The sequence below is a fragment of the Thamnophis elegans genome, chromosome 1 (assembly GCF_009769535.1).
Source record: "Thamnophis elegans isolate rThaEle1 chromosome 1, rThaEle1.pri, whole genome shotgun sequence".
NCBI classification, from domain to species: Eukaryota; Metazoa; Chordata; class Lepidosauria; order Squamata; family Colubridae; genus Thamnophis; species Thamnophis elegans.
In genome coordinates this window covers 185,811,555-185,829,029 of record NC_045541.1, presented here as the reverse complement: position 1 = coordinate 185,829,029, position 17,475 = coordinate 185,811,555, and the positions used below count along the sequence as shown (strand labels likewise).

Sequence of the window (17,475 nt, the reverse complement as noted above, 5' to 3'; positions counted from 1 at the left end):
CAAGTATCCAGATCCACTACCATGCAGGGCTTTATGGGTGACTAATAACACCTTGAAGCGCATCCGGAGATCGACAGGTAGCCAGCGCAGCTCGCGGAGGATAGGTGTTATGTGGGTGAACCGAGGTGCACCCACAATCACTCGCGCGGCCGTGTTCTGGACTAGCTGAAGTCGCCGGATGCTCTTCAAGGGCAGCCCCATGTAGAGCACATTGCAGTGTTCCAGCCTAGAGGTCACAAGGGCCCGAGTGACTGTTGTGAGAGCCTCCCGATTCAGGTATATATAATTATATATATATATATATATAATTATATATTTAGTGTCACAACCCCTGGTATGCCCCAATTATGGGAGGAAGCTAACTGCTTCCATTCTCTGTCAATCGGCTTGTCACAAGAGACCATCCAGACAGAAAGCCCAATATTTTTACTGTTGTCTTTGTGTTGATAAATAAATAAAGGGAGACTAGTATAGATCTATTTCAAGCTATTTAGCTCTCATCAGCTAGCCATACCCTTACTGGGATTTGAACCTGGGCTGTATTACATCTTAGGCAGCCGTCTTAGCCATTAAGCCACAGGTCCTCCTCCTTATCAGCTGAAGCCAGGGAGGAAGGTATATATTTAGTGTCACAATGGAAGCAGTTAGCTTCCTCCCATAATTGGGGCACACCAGGGGTTGTGACACTGTAATCTCCATTTCTGTCTGTCGTATCGATCTCACTGTCTGTCCTATCTATCTCTATCCAATAGCAATAGCAATAGCAGTGGACTTATATACCGCTTCATAGGCCTTTCAGGCCTCTCTAAGCGGTTTACAGAGAGTCAGCATATTGCCCCCAACAATCTGGGTCCTCATTTTACCCACCTCGGAAGGATGGAAGGCTGAGTCAACCCTGAGCCGGTGAGATTTGAACCGCTGACCTGCTGATCTAGCAGTAGCCTGCAGTGCTGCATTTAACCACTGCGCCACCTTGGCTCTTATGTTATGCATATATTGATCTATCCATCCATCTCTTATCGGTCCGTCTGTCTGTCCACCCATCCATCCATCTGTCATCCATCTCTTATGCATGCATTGATCCATCCATCCATCCATCCTCTCTCTCTCTCTCTGGAAATGCTAAAGAGGAGGCGGGGAAGGGGCGGGACAAATTCCCTTTCCGAACCTGCAGACGGGCTGAGGCCCCGCCCCTTCTCGAGAGCTGGCTCCACCCCACCCCCGCCTTCCTCTCCCCCTCGCGCCCTTTGCGGCCCGCCGATTGGCCCCCGCCGCGTCTCGCGCTGCTCGAGGACTGGACGGCGCCCGCCGCGGCTTTGTCCCGCCTCCCCCGGGGGGTGGGGGGGGCTCGAGAGAGCCGCCTGCGATAAGCCGAGCGGGCTGTCCTTCGCGCGGCGTCACCTCCGCGCCGGCCCCGCCCTTCGCCTGCCTGCCTGAGGGGGGGGGCGGCGGAAAATCCTGTCAGGCGGCGCTGGCGCGGATCGCTCCGGCTCGGCCCGCCTGCCTGCCTCCTCCTCCTCCTCCTCCTCGTCCTCTTCTTCCTCCTCCTCCTTGAGAGGGACGGGCCCAGCGCCGCCATGGGCACCCGCGACGACGAGTACGACTATCTCTTCAAAGGTGGGCCTGAGGCGGCGGTGGCGGCGGCGGGGAGGACCGAGCGAGGGAGGGAGGGAGGGAGGGGGGCTTTTTGGGGGGGATAAGAGGAGACGACCCTCCTGGAAGGGGCCCTGAGGGGAACCCCCCTCCTCGCTTCTCCTCAGGCCTGAAGGAAATGAAGGGTGGGGGGGCTTTTAGGGAAGACCCCACCTCAAAAAAAACCCATTTCCCCTCTTGGGAGAGGGTCGCCCTACCTCCTCGCCCCAGCTCAGGCCTGAAGGAAGTGAAGGGGGGGGCTTGAAGGGAACACCCCCCTCAACCCCCCCCCATTTCCCCTCTTGGGAGAGGGTCGCCCTTCCCCCCCCTCGCCCCCAACAAGGGCCCTTTGGAAACCCCCCTCCTCGCCCCTGCTCAGGCCTGAAGGAAATGAAGGGGGGGGCTTGAAGGGAAGACCCCACCTCAAAACCCCCCATTTCCCCCTCCCCCCCTTGGGAGAGGGTCGCTCTTGCCCCCCCTCGCCCCCCCACAAGGGCCCTTTGGAAACCCCCCTGCTCAGCCCCTGCTCAGGCCTGAAGGAAATGAAGGGTGGGGGGGCTTGAAAGGAAGGGAAGACCCCCCCTCAAGGGCACCCCCTTTCCCCCCTTCGCAAGGGCCCCCCTCCCCGCCGAAGGGTCTCTTGAATGAAGGCCGCCCTCTGCCCCCCCCACCCGTGCCCTCCTTTCCAACCACCCACCCCCCTTCTAAAATAACCCCCCAAAATAAGGGGAAATGTGAGGGGCGGCATTTCAATCCAGCCCTGGTTAAAAATAAAGGGGGGGGGGAATAAGCTTCTTCCTTTGGGTTTGCCCCAAGAGTGGGGGGGGGAGGTAGGTGGGGAGGGGGGTCAAACCCACCCAGGGTGGCTGGGGGGGGGGTAAAGGGGGCAATCATGAATCGGGTGAAGAATTGATTTTATTTCCGTTGATCGGGTGTAATAAGGAGGGTAAAGTTTGTATTTGTGGGTTAGTTCGCTGTATTAAAATTTTTTTAAAAATGTTAATAAAAATATGTTTTTAAAATGAAACTACAAAATGCGTACATGATTAGAATAAAATGGATAGCGTAGTATATTTTATAAACAAAATAAAGCGTAGTGCAATAGTAATGCGGTATCCGGGGGTTTCAGTTCAAAGGTGTGGAAGGGGAAGAAGGATGGGTGTTTTTGTTTTATTTTTTTAATAGTTTTCTTATGTATGATGCGCACTAAAGAGGGCATTTAATGTCGTTGTACGAGGTGCAATGACAATAAAGTAAACTTAAACTTAAAAGAGTGTAAAAAGTACACTGCTAATCATTAAGGGACTAATCATAAGGGCAGTGGGTCAGTGGCTAAGGCGATCAGAAAGGTCAGCAGTTTGGCGGTTCGAATCCCCAGCGCTGCGTAATGGAGTGAGCTCCTGTGACTTGTCCCAGAGCTTCTGCCAACCTAGCTGTTTGAAAGCACGTAAAAATGCAAGTAGAAAAATAGGAACCACCTTTGTGGGAACAGTGCTCTGTGCACCTTGGGCATTTAATCATGCTGGCCACATGACCACGGAGACGTCTTTGGACAGCGCTGGCTCTTCGGCTTTGAAACGGATGTGAGCACCGCCCCCTAGAGTCTGGAACGACTAGCACTTATGTGCGAGGGGAACCTTTACCTTTAGTATTGTTGAAAGAAATGTCCTTCTGGGTTCGGCTCCAAGTGGGGAAAAAGACACTGGAGACATGGAGGCTGCTTGGAAAGATGGTTTTAATGGTGGACAGGACCACATGGCTTGAGCCCTGAACAGAAAAGGGGATCACATGCTTCAATGTTGGTGGAGAAGAAGAGAAGGAAGGGCAGAGATGCCGAGTCCCTGGTTTTATGCCCTCTCTGGCCTTTGCTCTTGAGCTTGTATTCTGATTGGTTGTCAGACTCCCATGGGCCCATGCAGAGACAATTCTCTAGGCTGCGTTTTGAATCCAGGTTTGGTTGAGTTCTCAGATGCCATGTGGTCAGTTGGGTAAAGGGCCAATATTATCATGCCTTAATCCCATTACTCTGGAGCTGAAGGGGAGAACTCTTTATTATGTAAAGTGGACTAGCTCAGGCTTTAATGGCTCATTGACAAAGGGGGATGGGCAGGAAGCTGCAGGGAGCTATTCTATCTTTTAAAACATGTTTTTTCCTTTTCAAATCCAGAGAAATATTCTGCCTTTTCAATATTTCCTAGGATATTTCATTTTTCTGGGAGAGGGCTGGGTGATAACTTCCTACAATCGTATATTTTATAAATAAAGTATAGTGCAATACTAATGCAGTATCGGTTTTCAATTCAATGGTGAAGGATGTGTGTGTGGTTTTTTGTATACTTTTCTTGGGTATGATGTGCACTGAAGAGGGCATTTAATTTCATTGTACAAGATGCAGTGACTTAAAAGAGTGTAAAAAGTATACTGCTAATGATTATTAGCATTGTTGGATTTGAGAAGCCGATGGGGATGTTTAGGAGGGTCTTCCTTTGGGTTTTGGCCCCACAGGACGGGGAATCAAACCTGCCAGGGAATCGGTGGTAAGGTGAGTCTAATGAATGATTTATTTCATTAAATTTGTTAGCCACCCATCTTGCCACAGGGCATAAAATAACTCTCTAACTGTGGGCGGTTTAGGGTGTTCAAAAGGATAAAACTATATTACGCGTATATAATTTGAATAAAAGAGTGTAAAAAGTATAAATTAGTAATTATTAGTGCTATTGGATTTGAGAAACTGATGGGTGTTCTTCTGAATGGATGTTTCTTTGAGTTTTGGCCCGTCAGACAGGGGTCAGATCTGCCCAGGATCGCTGGGAATCAGTGGCAATAATGAACATAATGAATTATTATTTATTTTTAAAAATTTGTTAGCCATCCATCTTGCACCGGGTAAAATAACTCTGTTAACTCTGGGTGGGTTAGGGTGTTCAAAAGGATAGAGCGTATATAATTTGAATGAAAATACTGTAAAAATATCAACTGTTAACAATTATTTGTCTTGTCCCAAAGGTAGTTTTTCAAGAGGCAACTCGACTTTCTGGCTTTTCTTTGAAGACGTTTCGCTTCTCATGAGCTAAAGAAGCTTTTTGGATGAGAAGCGAAACGTCTTCAAAGAAGGAAAAAACAGTAAGTCCAGTTGCCTCTTGGAAAAAAAAAACACCTTTGGGACAACCATGACGTGGATGGCTGACAATCTCCATAGACAATTATTAGTATTATTTCAGAAGATGGGTGGTGCTCTTCTGAATGGACTTCTGTGGGGGAGGGGGTTGTGCCTACTGTGCTCCCCTCTGATGAAAGGAAACCCCGTGACCCGTCAAAACCGCGCTCAACTAAGCCGCGCCCGATTAAATCGCATCGCTGACGTCATCAACAGGGCGAAAACAGCCAGCGCGGAGAAAGAAGGGCGCTTTAAATAGCGCTTTGAAAGCAAGCCGATTCAACTTAAGGTAAGGGTTAGGTTTAGGGTTAGGTTTAGGGTTAGGTTTAGGGTTAGGTTTAGGGTTAGGTTTAGGGTTAGGTTTAGGGTTAGGTTAAGGGTTAGGTTTAGGGTTAGGTTTAGGGTTAGGTTTAGGGTTAGGTTTAGGATTAGGTTTAGGGGGGTTAGGTTTAGGTTTAGGGGTTAATTTTAGGTTTAGGTTTACAGCGTGCTTCTGTCTCCGCGCTGTTGTCGCCCTGTTGATGATGTCAGCGACACGGTTTAGTCGGGCGCGGTTTAGTCAAGCGCGGTTTTGTGATGGAACCGGGAAACCCAACTCTGACAATCCTCCTTTTTAATGTTGAACCTTCTGTGATCTGAATGTTGTGTAATGTTCGGGTGGTGTTATATTGCTATTTTACGACGTTGGAAGCCACTCGGAGTGGCTTGATAGGGAGATGGGCGGCCTATAAATGTAAGAATAATACTGGGCAGCCCCTCTTCCTTAACCAGTAGAAGGGCTTGCTTCCAGAAATGGTGAGTTTCCATCACCTTTAAGTGAAGCCTGGACAGCTGTTTGCTAGAATGGTCTTGGGCTTGGACTAGATAGAAGATCTCCCAGGTCCCTTGCAGCCCTTCTTCTTCTGTATTCTTTCAGGAGTGTTTCTGAGTCAAAAATGTGGTGGACTCGTTCTGTAGGTCTTTGTTGTCCCCTTGCTTTCTTGGCTCTCTCTCTCTCTCTCTCTCTCTCTCTCTGTGTCCCATGATGTGTAACAGAACAGAGCCATTGATAAGCTTATGTGATGCTCACGCTAGAGCTGGCTGGGCTTAAAGGAGGGGGTAGGAGATTGTCAGAGAAAGAAAGATGGTTATTTCCTGTGAGTGCATTTGGGGGTCCAGAGGTTCAGAGGCTACCAGCATTGGGGTGCAGTAATAATCCAATCAGATTTGAGTTGAGGGGTCCTTGCTGCTCTCTGAGCTCCCTTGTTTTCTTGTAGACATTTCATTACTCTAACTAGGTCTAACGAACTAATGAAACGCCTGCAAGAAAACAAGGGAGCTCAGAGAGCACCAAGGACCCCTCGTTTCAACCCTGAGCTGCAAATATTCTCCCTTATTGGTACATTTGAGTTGCAATTAGCATCATAGAGCTGGACTGTCACTCAAGTGACACTGACCTGGATAATAGATGGATCTCAGGTCTCTAACTTGGTTAGCATGAAGAGGTAACTTAAGCTAGTAATGAAATCCAGCAAATAAAAAACTGTTTTTTTCCTTGAGGAAGAAGAAAAAAAAACACCTTTCGCTTCTCATCCAAGAAACTTCATCAGTTCTTAGGGTGGGAGGGGGTGGGGGGGCTGATGGATATTGCTGCTTGCTTCTCTTTAGGGCTGGGCTATCTTATTTGTTTAAGCGGTTGAAAGTCACTGTGGAAAGCGAGTGACCACTCAGGTGACTCTGAGGACACAGCTAAACCCCCAAGTGCTTCAACAACCCTCTAAAAGGATGCAAATGGCCAGCTTGTCTACAAGGAGTATAAATCCTTCCATTCCACACCATCCAGTCAGAGCTGAAGAAGCTTCTCGGATGAGAACCGAAACGTCTCCAAAAGAAAAAAACCAAGAAAGTCCAGTGGCCTTCTGAAAAAGCACCTTTTTAGACAACCATCACCCAGATAATGGAGAAACTCTACAGACTTGCAGAGAGCAAATAGATTGTGAGAATGGGTTCAGAGAGTAAAAGTTGGAAACTAAAGGAAAATGAAAACTCAGAGAAGGTAAATCTTTTTACCCGCTCCGTTAATAAATGGACTCAGGAGGCATAATTAATTGTATGCTAAGCTGGGATTTCTGTACAGACTGTTGCCAGTGTAATGCAAGGAGTACCAGCTGGGTCTAATGGTTAAAGCACCAGGCTAGGAACTAGGAGACAGTGAGTTCTAGTTCTGCTTTTGCCGTGAAAGCCGGCTGGATGACTTTGGGCCAGTTGCTCCCTCAGAGCCCAATCCACCTCACCAGATTTGGGGAAAAGAAGAGGAGGAAGCAGTCTTTGGTATGTTCTCTGTCATTACTTATAATAAAGGGTGATAAGTTATTCAAAAACATTTGCATTGGAAGTAGCCATTGATGCTTATGCTTAAGTTGAGGGGGTTTTCTACTCCCAGATATTTATTTTTGCTTAAGTACCTTTAGCATTTTAATTCTGTCTGTGTTTTATGGATGAAAGCATTGCTTAGGTTTTCACTGCTGCTAGGCCATTTTGTTTACTCTTAAGAGTTTCTGTTATCTTCATAGTCCAGATAAAGTGGATTTTGAAATTGAAGATGATATACTTTGTGGTCTGTGGCCTTTAGACTTGAACGGTCTCTTCTGCTTTTACCGGATCTCCCAACATACCAAGTACCACAAAAGTCTTTTATTGGGAGGCAAATGCATAAGGTAGCTCTAAGGATATTGTTGGGTTAGAAATTTGTTTCCGTAACTGTTTCCATTGACAGAACTAGTCCAAGTACGTAGAAGCATCTAGTAACTTCAGAAAATCTTTACAAAGAGGCTAAACAAAGTTGGATCTGATTAGGATTTGGGTGGGAGACCACCAAGAAATACAGAGCGATGGAAAGTTGGAAGCCTCCTGGAAAACGGCAGCCACAAATTACTTCTGTACGGGGGGCCAAGAACAGAAAACGGAAGTCCCTAATAATTGAGTTTGGCTGAAGGAAATTTGGGGTGCCACGGAGAAGAAGTGGGATAGAAAAAGTAGCAATCAGCCATTGAAGGGGATGGGAGGAAGCAGAAAAGCAGGACATTCAACCACAGTTTAAAGTCTTCCTCTTAACCACAACTGTCCTCCCTGTGCAATTTGCCAGTGGTGCCCTTTGCCCTCCCACCCTCTCTCCCTCCCTCCTTCCCTCCCTCCCTCCCTCCTTTCCTTCCTTCCATACATTGCCAGGCGATGAGTGAATGAATACTGATGGCGTGTTGTCTTTTCCTGCCCTGGTAGTGGTGCTGATCGGAGACTCCGGCGTGGGGAAGAGTAACCTCTTGTCCCGCTTCACACGGAATGAATTCAACCTGGAGAGCAAAAGCACCATTGGGGTGGAGTTTGCCACCCGAAGCATCCAGGTGGACGGGAAGACGATAAAGGCCCAGATCTGGGACACGGCAGGCCAGGAGCGCTATCGTGCCATCACCTCTGCGTAAGGCTTGAAAGGCAGCGTGGCTAGAGGGCTAGTAAGGGGCTAACGGGTGGGGTGGGTGGGGTGTTAAGATCATTATAAGTAGTCCTCGGTGTACGACCATAAGGGAGCCCAAGATTTCCATTGCTGAAGCACGACAGTGGTTAAGTGAATTTTGCCCCATTTTACAACCTTCCTTATCACAGTTGTTAAGTAAATCACCACAGTTCAGTTAGTGAACACGGTGGTTAAGGGCATCCGGCTTCCCCGTGGACTTTGCATGCCAGAAGGTCACAAAAAGTGAAGGCATCACCCCGGGAAATTGCCACTGTCACCTGAGCCGAGGTGGCGCAGTGGTTAGGGTGCAGTACTGCAGGCCACTTCAGCTGACTGTTATCTGCAGTTCAGCGGTTCTAATCTCACCGGCTCAGGGTTGACTCAGCCTTCCATCCTTCCGAGGTGGGTGAAATGAGGACCCGGATTGTTGTTGGGGGCGATATGCTGACTCTGTAAACCACTTAGAGAGGGGCTGAAAGCCCTATGAAGCGGTAGATAAGTCTAACTGCTATTGCTATTTTCCAAGCATTCAGATTTTGATCGTATGGCCTGGGGATGCTCCAATGGTCATAAGTGTGAAAACTAGTTATAAGTCACTTTTTCCCGGCGCCGTTGTAACTGAACCGTCCCTAAACCAAAGGTTGTAAGTGGAGGATGACCTGTGCATGATGTGACAAGATTTTAGGGCGCCCATTTGGTGAACGCTCTTGGCTACAAGATCTTAAGTGGGCCCCTTGGCAGTTTGCGCTGTGGTCAAGAGGCCGTGGTGGGGTTGGGCTTCCGGTTGGCGTAATGCTCTCTCAAACAATTTCAGCTACTACCGTGGTGCCGTGGGGGCCCTCCTGGTTTACGACATTGCCAAGCACCTGACCTACGAGAACGTGGAGCGCTGGCTGAAGGAGCTGCGGGACCACGCGGACAACAACATCGTCATCATGTTGGTGGGGAACAAGAGCGACCTGCGCCACCTGAGGGCCGTGCCCACGGACGAGGCCCGTGCTTTTGCAGGTTTGGCCCCTGGGCTTCTTTTGGCCTGTAGCAATTTGACATATTGAGCTGCAAGATAAAATAAGATGCAAAGGGCGGAGGTAAATAGGAAAGCAGTTCAAGGGGAGGGGGGGAGAAAAGCGAGGTAGGGTTGGGAAAAAGGAAGAGAAACATTGATTCCCGACTCCCTCTCTTGCGGTAAAATAAGGCATTGGCATCAAACCAGAGCTTTTTGGTTCTCCATCATCATAAAGGAAAGGAGCCGTTTCTATAAAGATCCATCAGTCTAATCGCTAAAACCCAAAGTCAGAGTTTCCTTCTTTTCCACTGCAAGCACGAAGTTCAGAAGGACTCTGGTCTCCGTGTGGAAACCAAAACACACATTCTTTCCCTTGATCAAAATAATCGATTTAGCCACGTCTGCCAACTCCATCAGCCTCTGCAGCTCTTCGTCCATGGTGGGAATCGAAGTCTCTCTCCATTTCGGGGCACGCAATTGTCTTGCTGCTGTCAACGTATATAATGTCAAAGCAGGACAGGTTGCTCTCTCAAAATGTGCTCAGAGGTTTTTGGGGAATCTCGGGAAGGGAAGAAAAAAAGGCCCCCACCCCCGTTGCATGCCTTACAAAAGCTTTGGTGCAAATTGCTGAAGCATTGCAGGGATTTTGAAACACCCAAAGTGCCTTTGCTGCAGGGAAAGTCTAGAATAAGGATATGTCCCTCTCGGGAACAACAGCACCCACCGCTCAGGAATCACTACAGCAGGCTGCCCAGGCTGGAAAACCAGGGAATCCCCCAGGGATCCTTTGGCCCATTGCTGCGTCCTGGACCAGTTGCAGCTTCCAATGGGGTCTCCGAGGGCGGCCCCGTGTACCATGCATTGTAACAGTCCCCATGTACAAGGTAACTGAGCTACAAATGATCACGAGAAGAGACTCTAAAGAAGTTGTAGAAGCCAACATTGGCTTCCTTCCGTCTCAAAAGACGATGGTGTCGTGCTCTGGGAAGAGGTAAAGAGCTGGAGTGTCCTCTTCAGAGCACGAGGCCTGGGTAGATTAATATGGAGGATAGACTGTTACCCAAGCAGCAGATCTCCCCACTCCACGTGGCTGAAATAGTCCTATGGAAAGGCAGAGCCGATACGATGGGTTCCAGCTACGTCACAGGAGTTACCAGAACGTGGTTGTACACAGTCACGAACTGCTTCCGGGACTCCGGCTCCAGATTTTGCCTGGAGGTTGACCCCTGAAGCCTTTTCCAGTAATGGCTATAGCCACCAGGCAGTGGAGGTTTGTAATCAGAGTTTCCCTTCTCCTAGAAGATGGTTGAGCCGCTTGATCTGCCGTTGGGGCGTAGAGCCCTCTTCCCCCTTCAAAACCATTGACCCTCTTCTCCTGTAACCCTGGAAAGGGGCCCTTACGAGGTGCTACCAGCCAGGCCAAGGTTTTTGAAGGAGGTGTTACTCACCCTTTGTCCTGGCTTGTGACAGGCAGAGCCTGGCTTCCCAAACGTTGGGCCCAGGATGGCGGGTGGGAGAAGCCAAAGGCTTCAACAAAATGCTGTTTTGAACTTGCCAAGCCTGAATGTATCTTAGAATGAGTACGTTTTTCTGTTGACCCTGGCTGGGAGACGGCATCACACTCTGCAATCCCGCAGAGTTACAATGGCCTCAGTGGGACCAAGTGGCTTACACGCTCTTGCCTCCAGTTCAGTCTCAATCTTTATGCCAAGACTTAGTATAATCGTAGTTTAAGTTATGAGTCCCAAGGGCAGAGCGTAGGAAGCTGATTGAGTGTCACTGTGTCAAATCGCACTGAGCCCCATGGGCTAAAATGGAGGGGGGGGGGGTTTCCATGGATTTTTATGCCGTAAGATTTTAAAACACTGCGGGCCACCCGGAGTCACCTTTAAATAAATACAAAGCTTCTCGTGTTCCCGTTTGACTTCATTTTTCTTCCTTTTAGTTAGCAAAACTAAGCTAGTTTGAAAACAAGACTAAACTTGGTTGTTCACGATTAAAGCCTGCTACTTTTGGATGCCACAGCAACTCTTCTTCGTTTTAAAACTGAAGAACTAGGACTCTCTGGCCCTTCTCCTGGATCGGAAGAGAGGCATCAGACTAGGTGCTAAGCCCCAGCTGGTCATGAGTTGCTTATGTATAATCCAGACTAGTATTAATTTTCCCCTCCGTTAACCAGTCGCTCAGGGAAAAATCCTGCTACACATGAAACCGGCCTTCCCCCGTTTGAGTGCTCCACCGTGCACAAAGCAGTCCTTAAAGCTGAAATGATATTTTAACTCTTTTTGCCTTGCAGAAAAGAACAATCTCTCGTTCATTGAAACTTCAGCACTTGACTCAACAAATGTAGAAGAAGCCTTCAAGAATATCCTCACAGGTAAAGGGACCTAAACTCTCCCCTTGCCCTCCCTCCAGGTGTGGCCGCTCTCCTGCTTGGGCACCGGCGTTTGAATTTGGTGGTTGTGTATTGTGTTTCCTGTCACTCATCTCCATCTGGCAAAGGCCCAATTGATTGACAGGGAAGGAACGGAGTGGCGGTTTGTAGGGTGGGCTTTTTGGAATGAGGTCTTCTGAAGCAGGGGCTGCCCGACTGAAACCTGAAGGGTATCCAGGCCTAGAGTGGGCTTCATTGCCAAGTTTAGCCTCATCACGTATTATATACAATTTTCTCTCTTCCGTCGGATAAAATAGGATTCATGCAAATATTTAAGATCAGCCACTGGTCTAACTAAATGGCAAGTAGAAAACTAGATCCTGAAGGGTAGAATTGATTTGCCTTACTAAACTTTCCAAAATTAAATGAGCCCTCCGTTTAGTATAAGAGGAGAAAGAGGAGCCTCTTGTGTTGAATCCAAATGGAAGTGGAGAATGAATCTTAATATTTGATACAGATAGTCCTTGACTTAACGACTAATTGTTTAGTGACCATTCAACATTAAGGGCCATGGTGGCGCAGCAGTTAGAATGCAGCATTGCAGGTGACTCTGCCCACAGCCAGGAGTCTGAGCCTGACCGGCCCCAGGTTGACTCAGCTTCCCATCCTCCTGAGGTCGCTAAAAGTGCCAGATTGTTGGGGGCGAGGGGCTGACTCTGTAAACCGCTTAGAGAGGGCTGTAAAGCACTGTGAAGCGGTATATAAGTCTAAGTGCTATGGCTATTATTAACAGTGTTTAAAAAGGGACAAAGCGTTCTTACAACTGTTGCAGCATCCCTGTGGCCATGTAATTGCGATTCAAGTGGTACCTCTTGGGGGGGGGGCAGAGAGTTGTCGAGGTCAGGGACCTTCCATAAGAGCCCCAATTTCTTGGGAAAATTAATCTCCCACCCCTGGAGTTGGGGGAAGAGCGGTGCCTTGGGTTACTGCTGCTTTCTATGTACAGCTGCTGAGGCAGGTGTGGGAACCACTCACAGGAAAGTAGAGTCAGTCTCTGAAACCAGTTCCACCCTCCTGCCCTCCCCGCCAGCCTGAATCCCAGGTAACCAGATCCTTAGGGCCCCTGGCTTCCACCTTTTCTTGGGTGGGCCCAGATGGTGGCGCTGCCCTCTGAGAAGGAAGCTCCCCTTGGGAGCACCAAGCCCGGGGCAGGGAAGAGATCCAAGAAGCCCGAATGGCATTCAGAGGCACCTGCACTGGAGGCAAACACCTGTGAGATCCTGTGGTTGAAGCTGTGGGCTCGAGGGAGCCAAGAGCTTTGTGCTACGGCAACTTCCCTGCTTTCGCCGCTTGGCTCCGTTGCTGTGCTGGCAGTGCGATCCCTGGGGCCCATCATCCTTGAAGGCTTCAACCTGCCCTCAGGTGGCATCCTGCCTGGCAGCCTGAGAGTAGGTGGCCACCTTAGCAACAGTGAACCTCACCCTGGGTTGTTTTATTTGCAGTTTGGGTTCTTCCTGCTTAGAGTCTCTCTGTTCTGACCCAGCTCCCAAACACAACAATGTAGTTAAATCAACGATTCCTTGATTAGAAGCGCTGGCAGCACCGGCAAAAAGTTTCTCTCTCACAGCAGACAACAAGCCTGTCCGGCCGGAAGATGAATGGTGGTCTGCCCCATCTATTCATCTCTGCCCCCCGCCTTTGATCCCCAGAGCTCGGGTGGGGCTTCTCCAGCAGCAGTGGCTCTTCCGTCCCAAGGACTGGCCCATAGATTTCCACTGCTCTCCTCTCCTCTGACACCTCTATTCATCTCCGCCCCCTGCCTTTTATCCCCAGAGTTAGGGTGGGGCTTCGCTAGCAGCGGTGGCTCTTCCGACCCAAGGACCGGCCCATAGATTTCCACTGCTCTCCTCTCCTCTGACACCTCTATTCATCTCCGCCCCCTGCCTTTTATCCCCAGAGTTAGGGTGGGGCTTCGCTAGCAGCGGTGGCTCTTCCGACCCAAGGACCGGCCCATAGATTTCCACTGCTCTCCTCTCCTCTCTGCCTTCTGCGCATCTGTGTGTCAGGCACTGGGCCCGGCTGCTCCTCCTCTTCCTCATCAGCCACCTCCAGACCTGGGGGCTCTTGGCTCTCCATCTGAGGCTCTGACGGACAGCCCAGGCTCCACCTCTGTCTCTTTCTCTCTGACAGCGCCATTCCCTCTTCCCCCTCGGAGCTCCCAGGTTTCCCCGATGCTGACCCTGACTCCTCCTCCTCCTCCTCCTCTGATTCGGCTGCTGGGCGGCCGAGAGGCCACAAAACATTTCTCACAATCCTTGGTAACTTAGTTCCCTTGTTCACATGGACTGTTACGATGCACCATACATGGGGCTGCCCTCGGAGACCACTTGGAAGCTACAGCTGGTCCAGAATGCAGCCAAGGTCCGGCGGTTTCCAAAGGATGCGCTGGGAATTCCCTAGTTTTACAGGGGCAGCATGGTTCAGTAGCTCCCGAGCAGTGGGTGGCCTCGTTTCTGGGAGGTCTGTTACGATCCCCGCATTAAACTGAGGTTTTCTGCGACATACAAGTGCCAACAGTGGTGGTGATAATTTATTAAGTGCCTCGTTGTCTGGCTCTGGGTGGAGAGTGCTGAAAGAGGACGAGAAGTGAATCTGAGCATGGGGTACGCCCACATTTGGGGTTGGACTGTGGCGAAAAGAGGGTTGAAGGGAGCTCCTCATCCTTTCTTGCCTGCCATCCAGGGGCTTCGTAATTTCCCACTGGGGAGGAGTCGTGCTCTCACCCACCTGGCTGCTGAGAGCAATTTGCACGACAGCCTTTGGGCTTGGGCTCCTTCTCCAGAAGCAGGTGGAAGCAGGGGGGCCTCTGCCCATCGTTAGTGATGTACCCCCTGCAGCCTTACCTGGTTCAGGGACTTAGATGTGGTCATTCCGACGCCATTGTTGCTCTCTTCGATAACCACAATACACTCTGCCTGAGGCTGCCTACGACGTCCCCTCGGAAACTGCAGCCAATTCCCTCCGGGGAAGAAAAAATACTGTTTGCCCCACCCTCGTTGGTTTCCATGGGCAATTTCAAGAGCTGTTTTTTGTTTTTTTTAAATCCCTAAGGCAGTGTTTCTCAACCTTGGCAACTTGAAGATGTCTGGACTTCAACTCCCAGAATCCCCCAGCCAGCGAATGCTGCCCTAAGGTCCTTTATGGCTTGGCACTGGGCTACCTGCAGGAGGTCTTCAAATTTGGCAACTTTAAAACTTGTGGACTTCAACTCCCAGAATTCCCCAGCCGGCTATGAAGTTGTTGAAGTCCATAAGTCTTAAAGCTGCCAAGTTTGAAGATCTCCGTACTGGTTCATCTAGGGCAAGGGTCTCTGTTGGCTGGGGTGTGTGTGTGTGATTCTGGGAGTTCAAAGCCCACAGGTGGCCAAGGTTGGACATCCATTATTTAGAGAGGAAACATGTTGTTCTCCGCTCCGGGAGAGGTAAAGGGGATTGAACCCACTAGAATAGTCTCCAGTAGAGATGAGGTTTGCTGCTGTTCAGAAATGCTGTGTGTTTAAAAACAGGGCTGTTTTCAAGGATATTTTAACTAAGTTGTCCCAAAGAGGCTTTTTCAGGAAGCAACTGGACTTTCTTCTTTCCTCTTTTGAAGACTTTTCGCTTCTCCCCCCCAAGAAGCTTCTTCAGTTCTGGCTGGATGGTGGGGGAAGGAAAGGATTGATACTCCTTGCAGACAGCTGGTCATTTGCATCCTTTCAGGGGGTCCTTGAAGCACTTGGAGGCTTATCTGTGTCCTCAGGGTCACCTGAGCGGAGCAAGTGCTTCCTGTATATATGTGTGTATGTGTGTGTGTGTGTGTGTATGTGTATGTATGTATATATCTCTATATCTATCTATCTATCTATCTATCTATCTATCTATCTATCTATCTATCTATCCATCCATCCATCCATCCATCCATCCATCCATCCAACTATCATCTATCTATCTATCTATCCATCCATCCATCCATCCATCCATCCATCCATCCATCCATCCATCATCTATCTATCTATCTATCTATCTATCTATCTATCTATCTATCCATCCATCTATCATCTATCTATCTATCTATCTATCTATCTATATCTATCCATCCATCCATCCATCCATCCATCCATCATCTATATCTATCATCTATCTATCATCTATCTATCTATCTATCTATCTATCTATCTATCTATCTATCTATCTATCATCTATCTATCTATCTATCTATCTATCTATCTATCTATCTATCATCTATCTACCTACCTACCTACCTACCTACCTACCTACCTACATGCCCATCAGAGTCACCCTCTGGTCTCCTTTGCAGAAATCTACCGCATCGTCTCCCAGAAGCAGATTGCCGACCGGTCTGCCCACGACGAGTCCCCGGGAAACAACGTGGTGGACATCAGCGTGCCTCCCACCACCGACGGACAGAAATCCAATAAACTCCAGTGCTGCCAGAACCTGTGACCTCCCTCGGCCGCTGCCCGTCCTTCTCCTCCTCGGTTTGTCCTTCATCCGGAGACGCTTGCTGCGTGCGCACTTCCTCAGCCCCTGCCCTTCGCTGACCCCTCTTTCCCCCCCTCCCGTTTTAGAGCATTCCCAAAAGAGGGCTAACCTCCCCTTCCCTGTGACTGGTGATGAATGTAACGCTGGGGGGTGGGCTGGTGGGGGGGTGGGAGGGGTGTGTGTGTGTGTTCCTTTGAAATCCCATCTCGAGGAGCCAGGAAACGTTTCCTTGTGTCCGTGCCTGCCTCATTTAGGAGAAGGGAAAGGATGGGTGCTTGAGGGGCTTCTAAGGGAACGTCATTTTTTCCTCGCCATTCAGGCTGCTTTGCAGGCACGGAAGAACTCTTAAATCAAGGAGGATCCACACTTTCCTGGCTTCTAGGGAGCCCTTGGGCGTCTCTCCCGTGGGCGTGCACACGGCACACCCCACATCTGGAAACGCATCGATGGCTCTGGGAGGGCTTGTTCGCCTTCCTCTTTCCGCTCTCAAGGGCAAGAGGGCCTGTGGGCAGAGCGTTCCCCGTTTTTTGCTCTCAGACCAGCCCGCTTCTTTCACCTGGATCTCTCCCCACTTGCCCCCCCCCCCCCGCTCCTGCTTTCAGTTTGGGACAATGAAGTCTGTCTGCGCAATGATCTCTGGGCCTTCTCCTCAGCCGCCATCGGAGCTGCGTGCACGTCCCGAGAACCGACCGGCTCCGAGAGGTCACCGTCACGAAACGAAGAAAATGTAATATATAAAGTACCAGCCGAAGGCTTTTTCTGGGTTTCCCTTTTTTCACCATAGGAATGCTTCCTCATGTATCTCCCAGACTCCATGTCTGCATGTGGCTTCCTCCCCAAGATAGTCCCTGCCCTCCCCTCTCCCCCTTCCCTTCGGATTGAGTGTGAAGCAATATTTTTCATGCCATGTACATAACTTGCACTGGGAAGGTTGTTCGGAGGAATAGTTGTCGAGAATCGGATACTTGATAGCTCCTTTCTTCCCCCCCCCCCCCGTTTTTGTAACAGTTGAGCCTCTTGGAATTTGTATTATCTCCTTTTAGGTCACTTGCTGTTTATTTCTCATCATCTTAATATGCAGACCTCTCTATTCACTCTATCTATCTATCTATCTATCTATCTATCTATCTATCTATCTATCTATCTCATCTATCTATCTATCTATCTATCTATCTATCTATCTATCTATCACTATTTATCTATCTATCTTATCTCATCTCATCTCTATCTCCTCTCTCTCTTTTTCCCCTCTTGCTCCTTTGAGGATTTAGG

The 17,475-nt window shown here is 49.3% G+C and overlaps 1 protein-coding gene across 1 annotated transcript; it reads left to right on the top strand.

The window, feature by feature from the left end:
• The first annotated feature begins 1,406 nt into the window (after positions 1-1,406).
• On the top strand, positions 1,407-16,961 carry RAB11B (RAB11B, member RAS oncogene family). Its single transcript, XM_032239119.1, has 5 exons — positions 1,407-1,617; positions 8,051-8,246; positions 9,097-9,290; positions 11,585-11,665; positions 16,019-16,961. The coding sequence occupies exons 1-5, from the start codon at positions 1,578-1,580 to the stop codon at positions 16,162-16,164; spliced, it is 657 nt and encodes a 218-aa protein (XP_032095010.1). The 5' UTR covers positions 1,407-1,577; the 3' UTR covers positions 16,165-16,961.
• Positions 16,962-17,475: the final 514 nt, after the last annotated feature.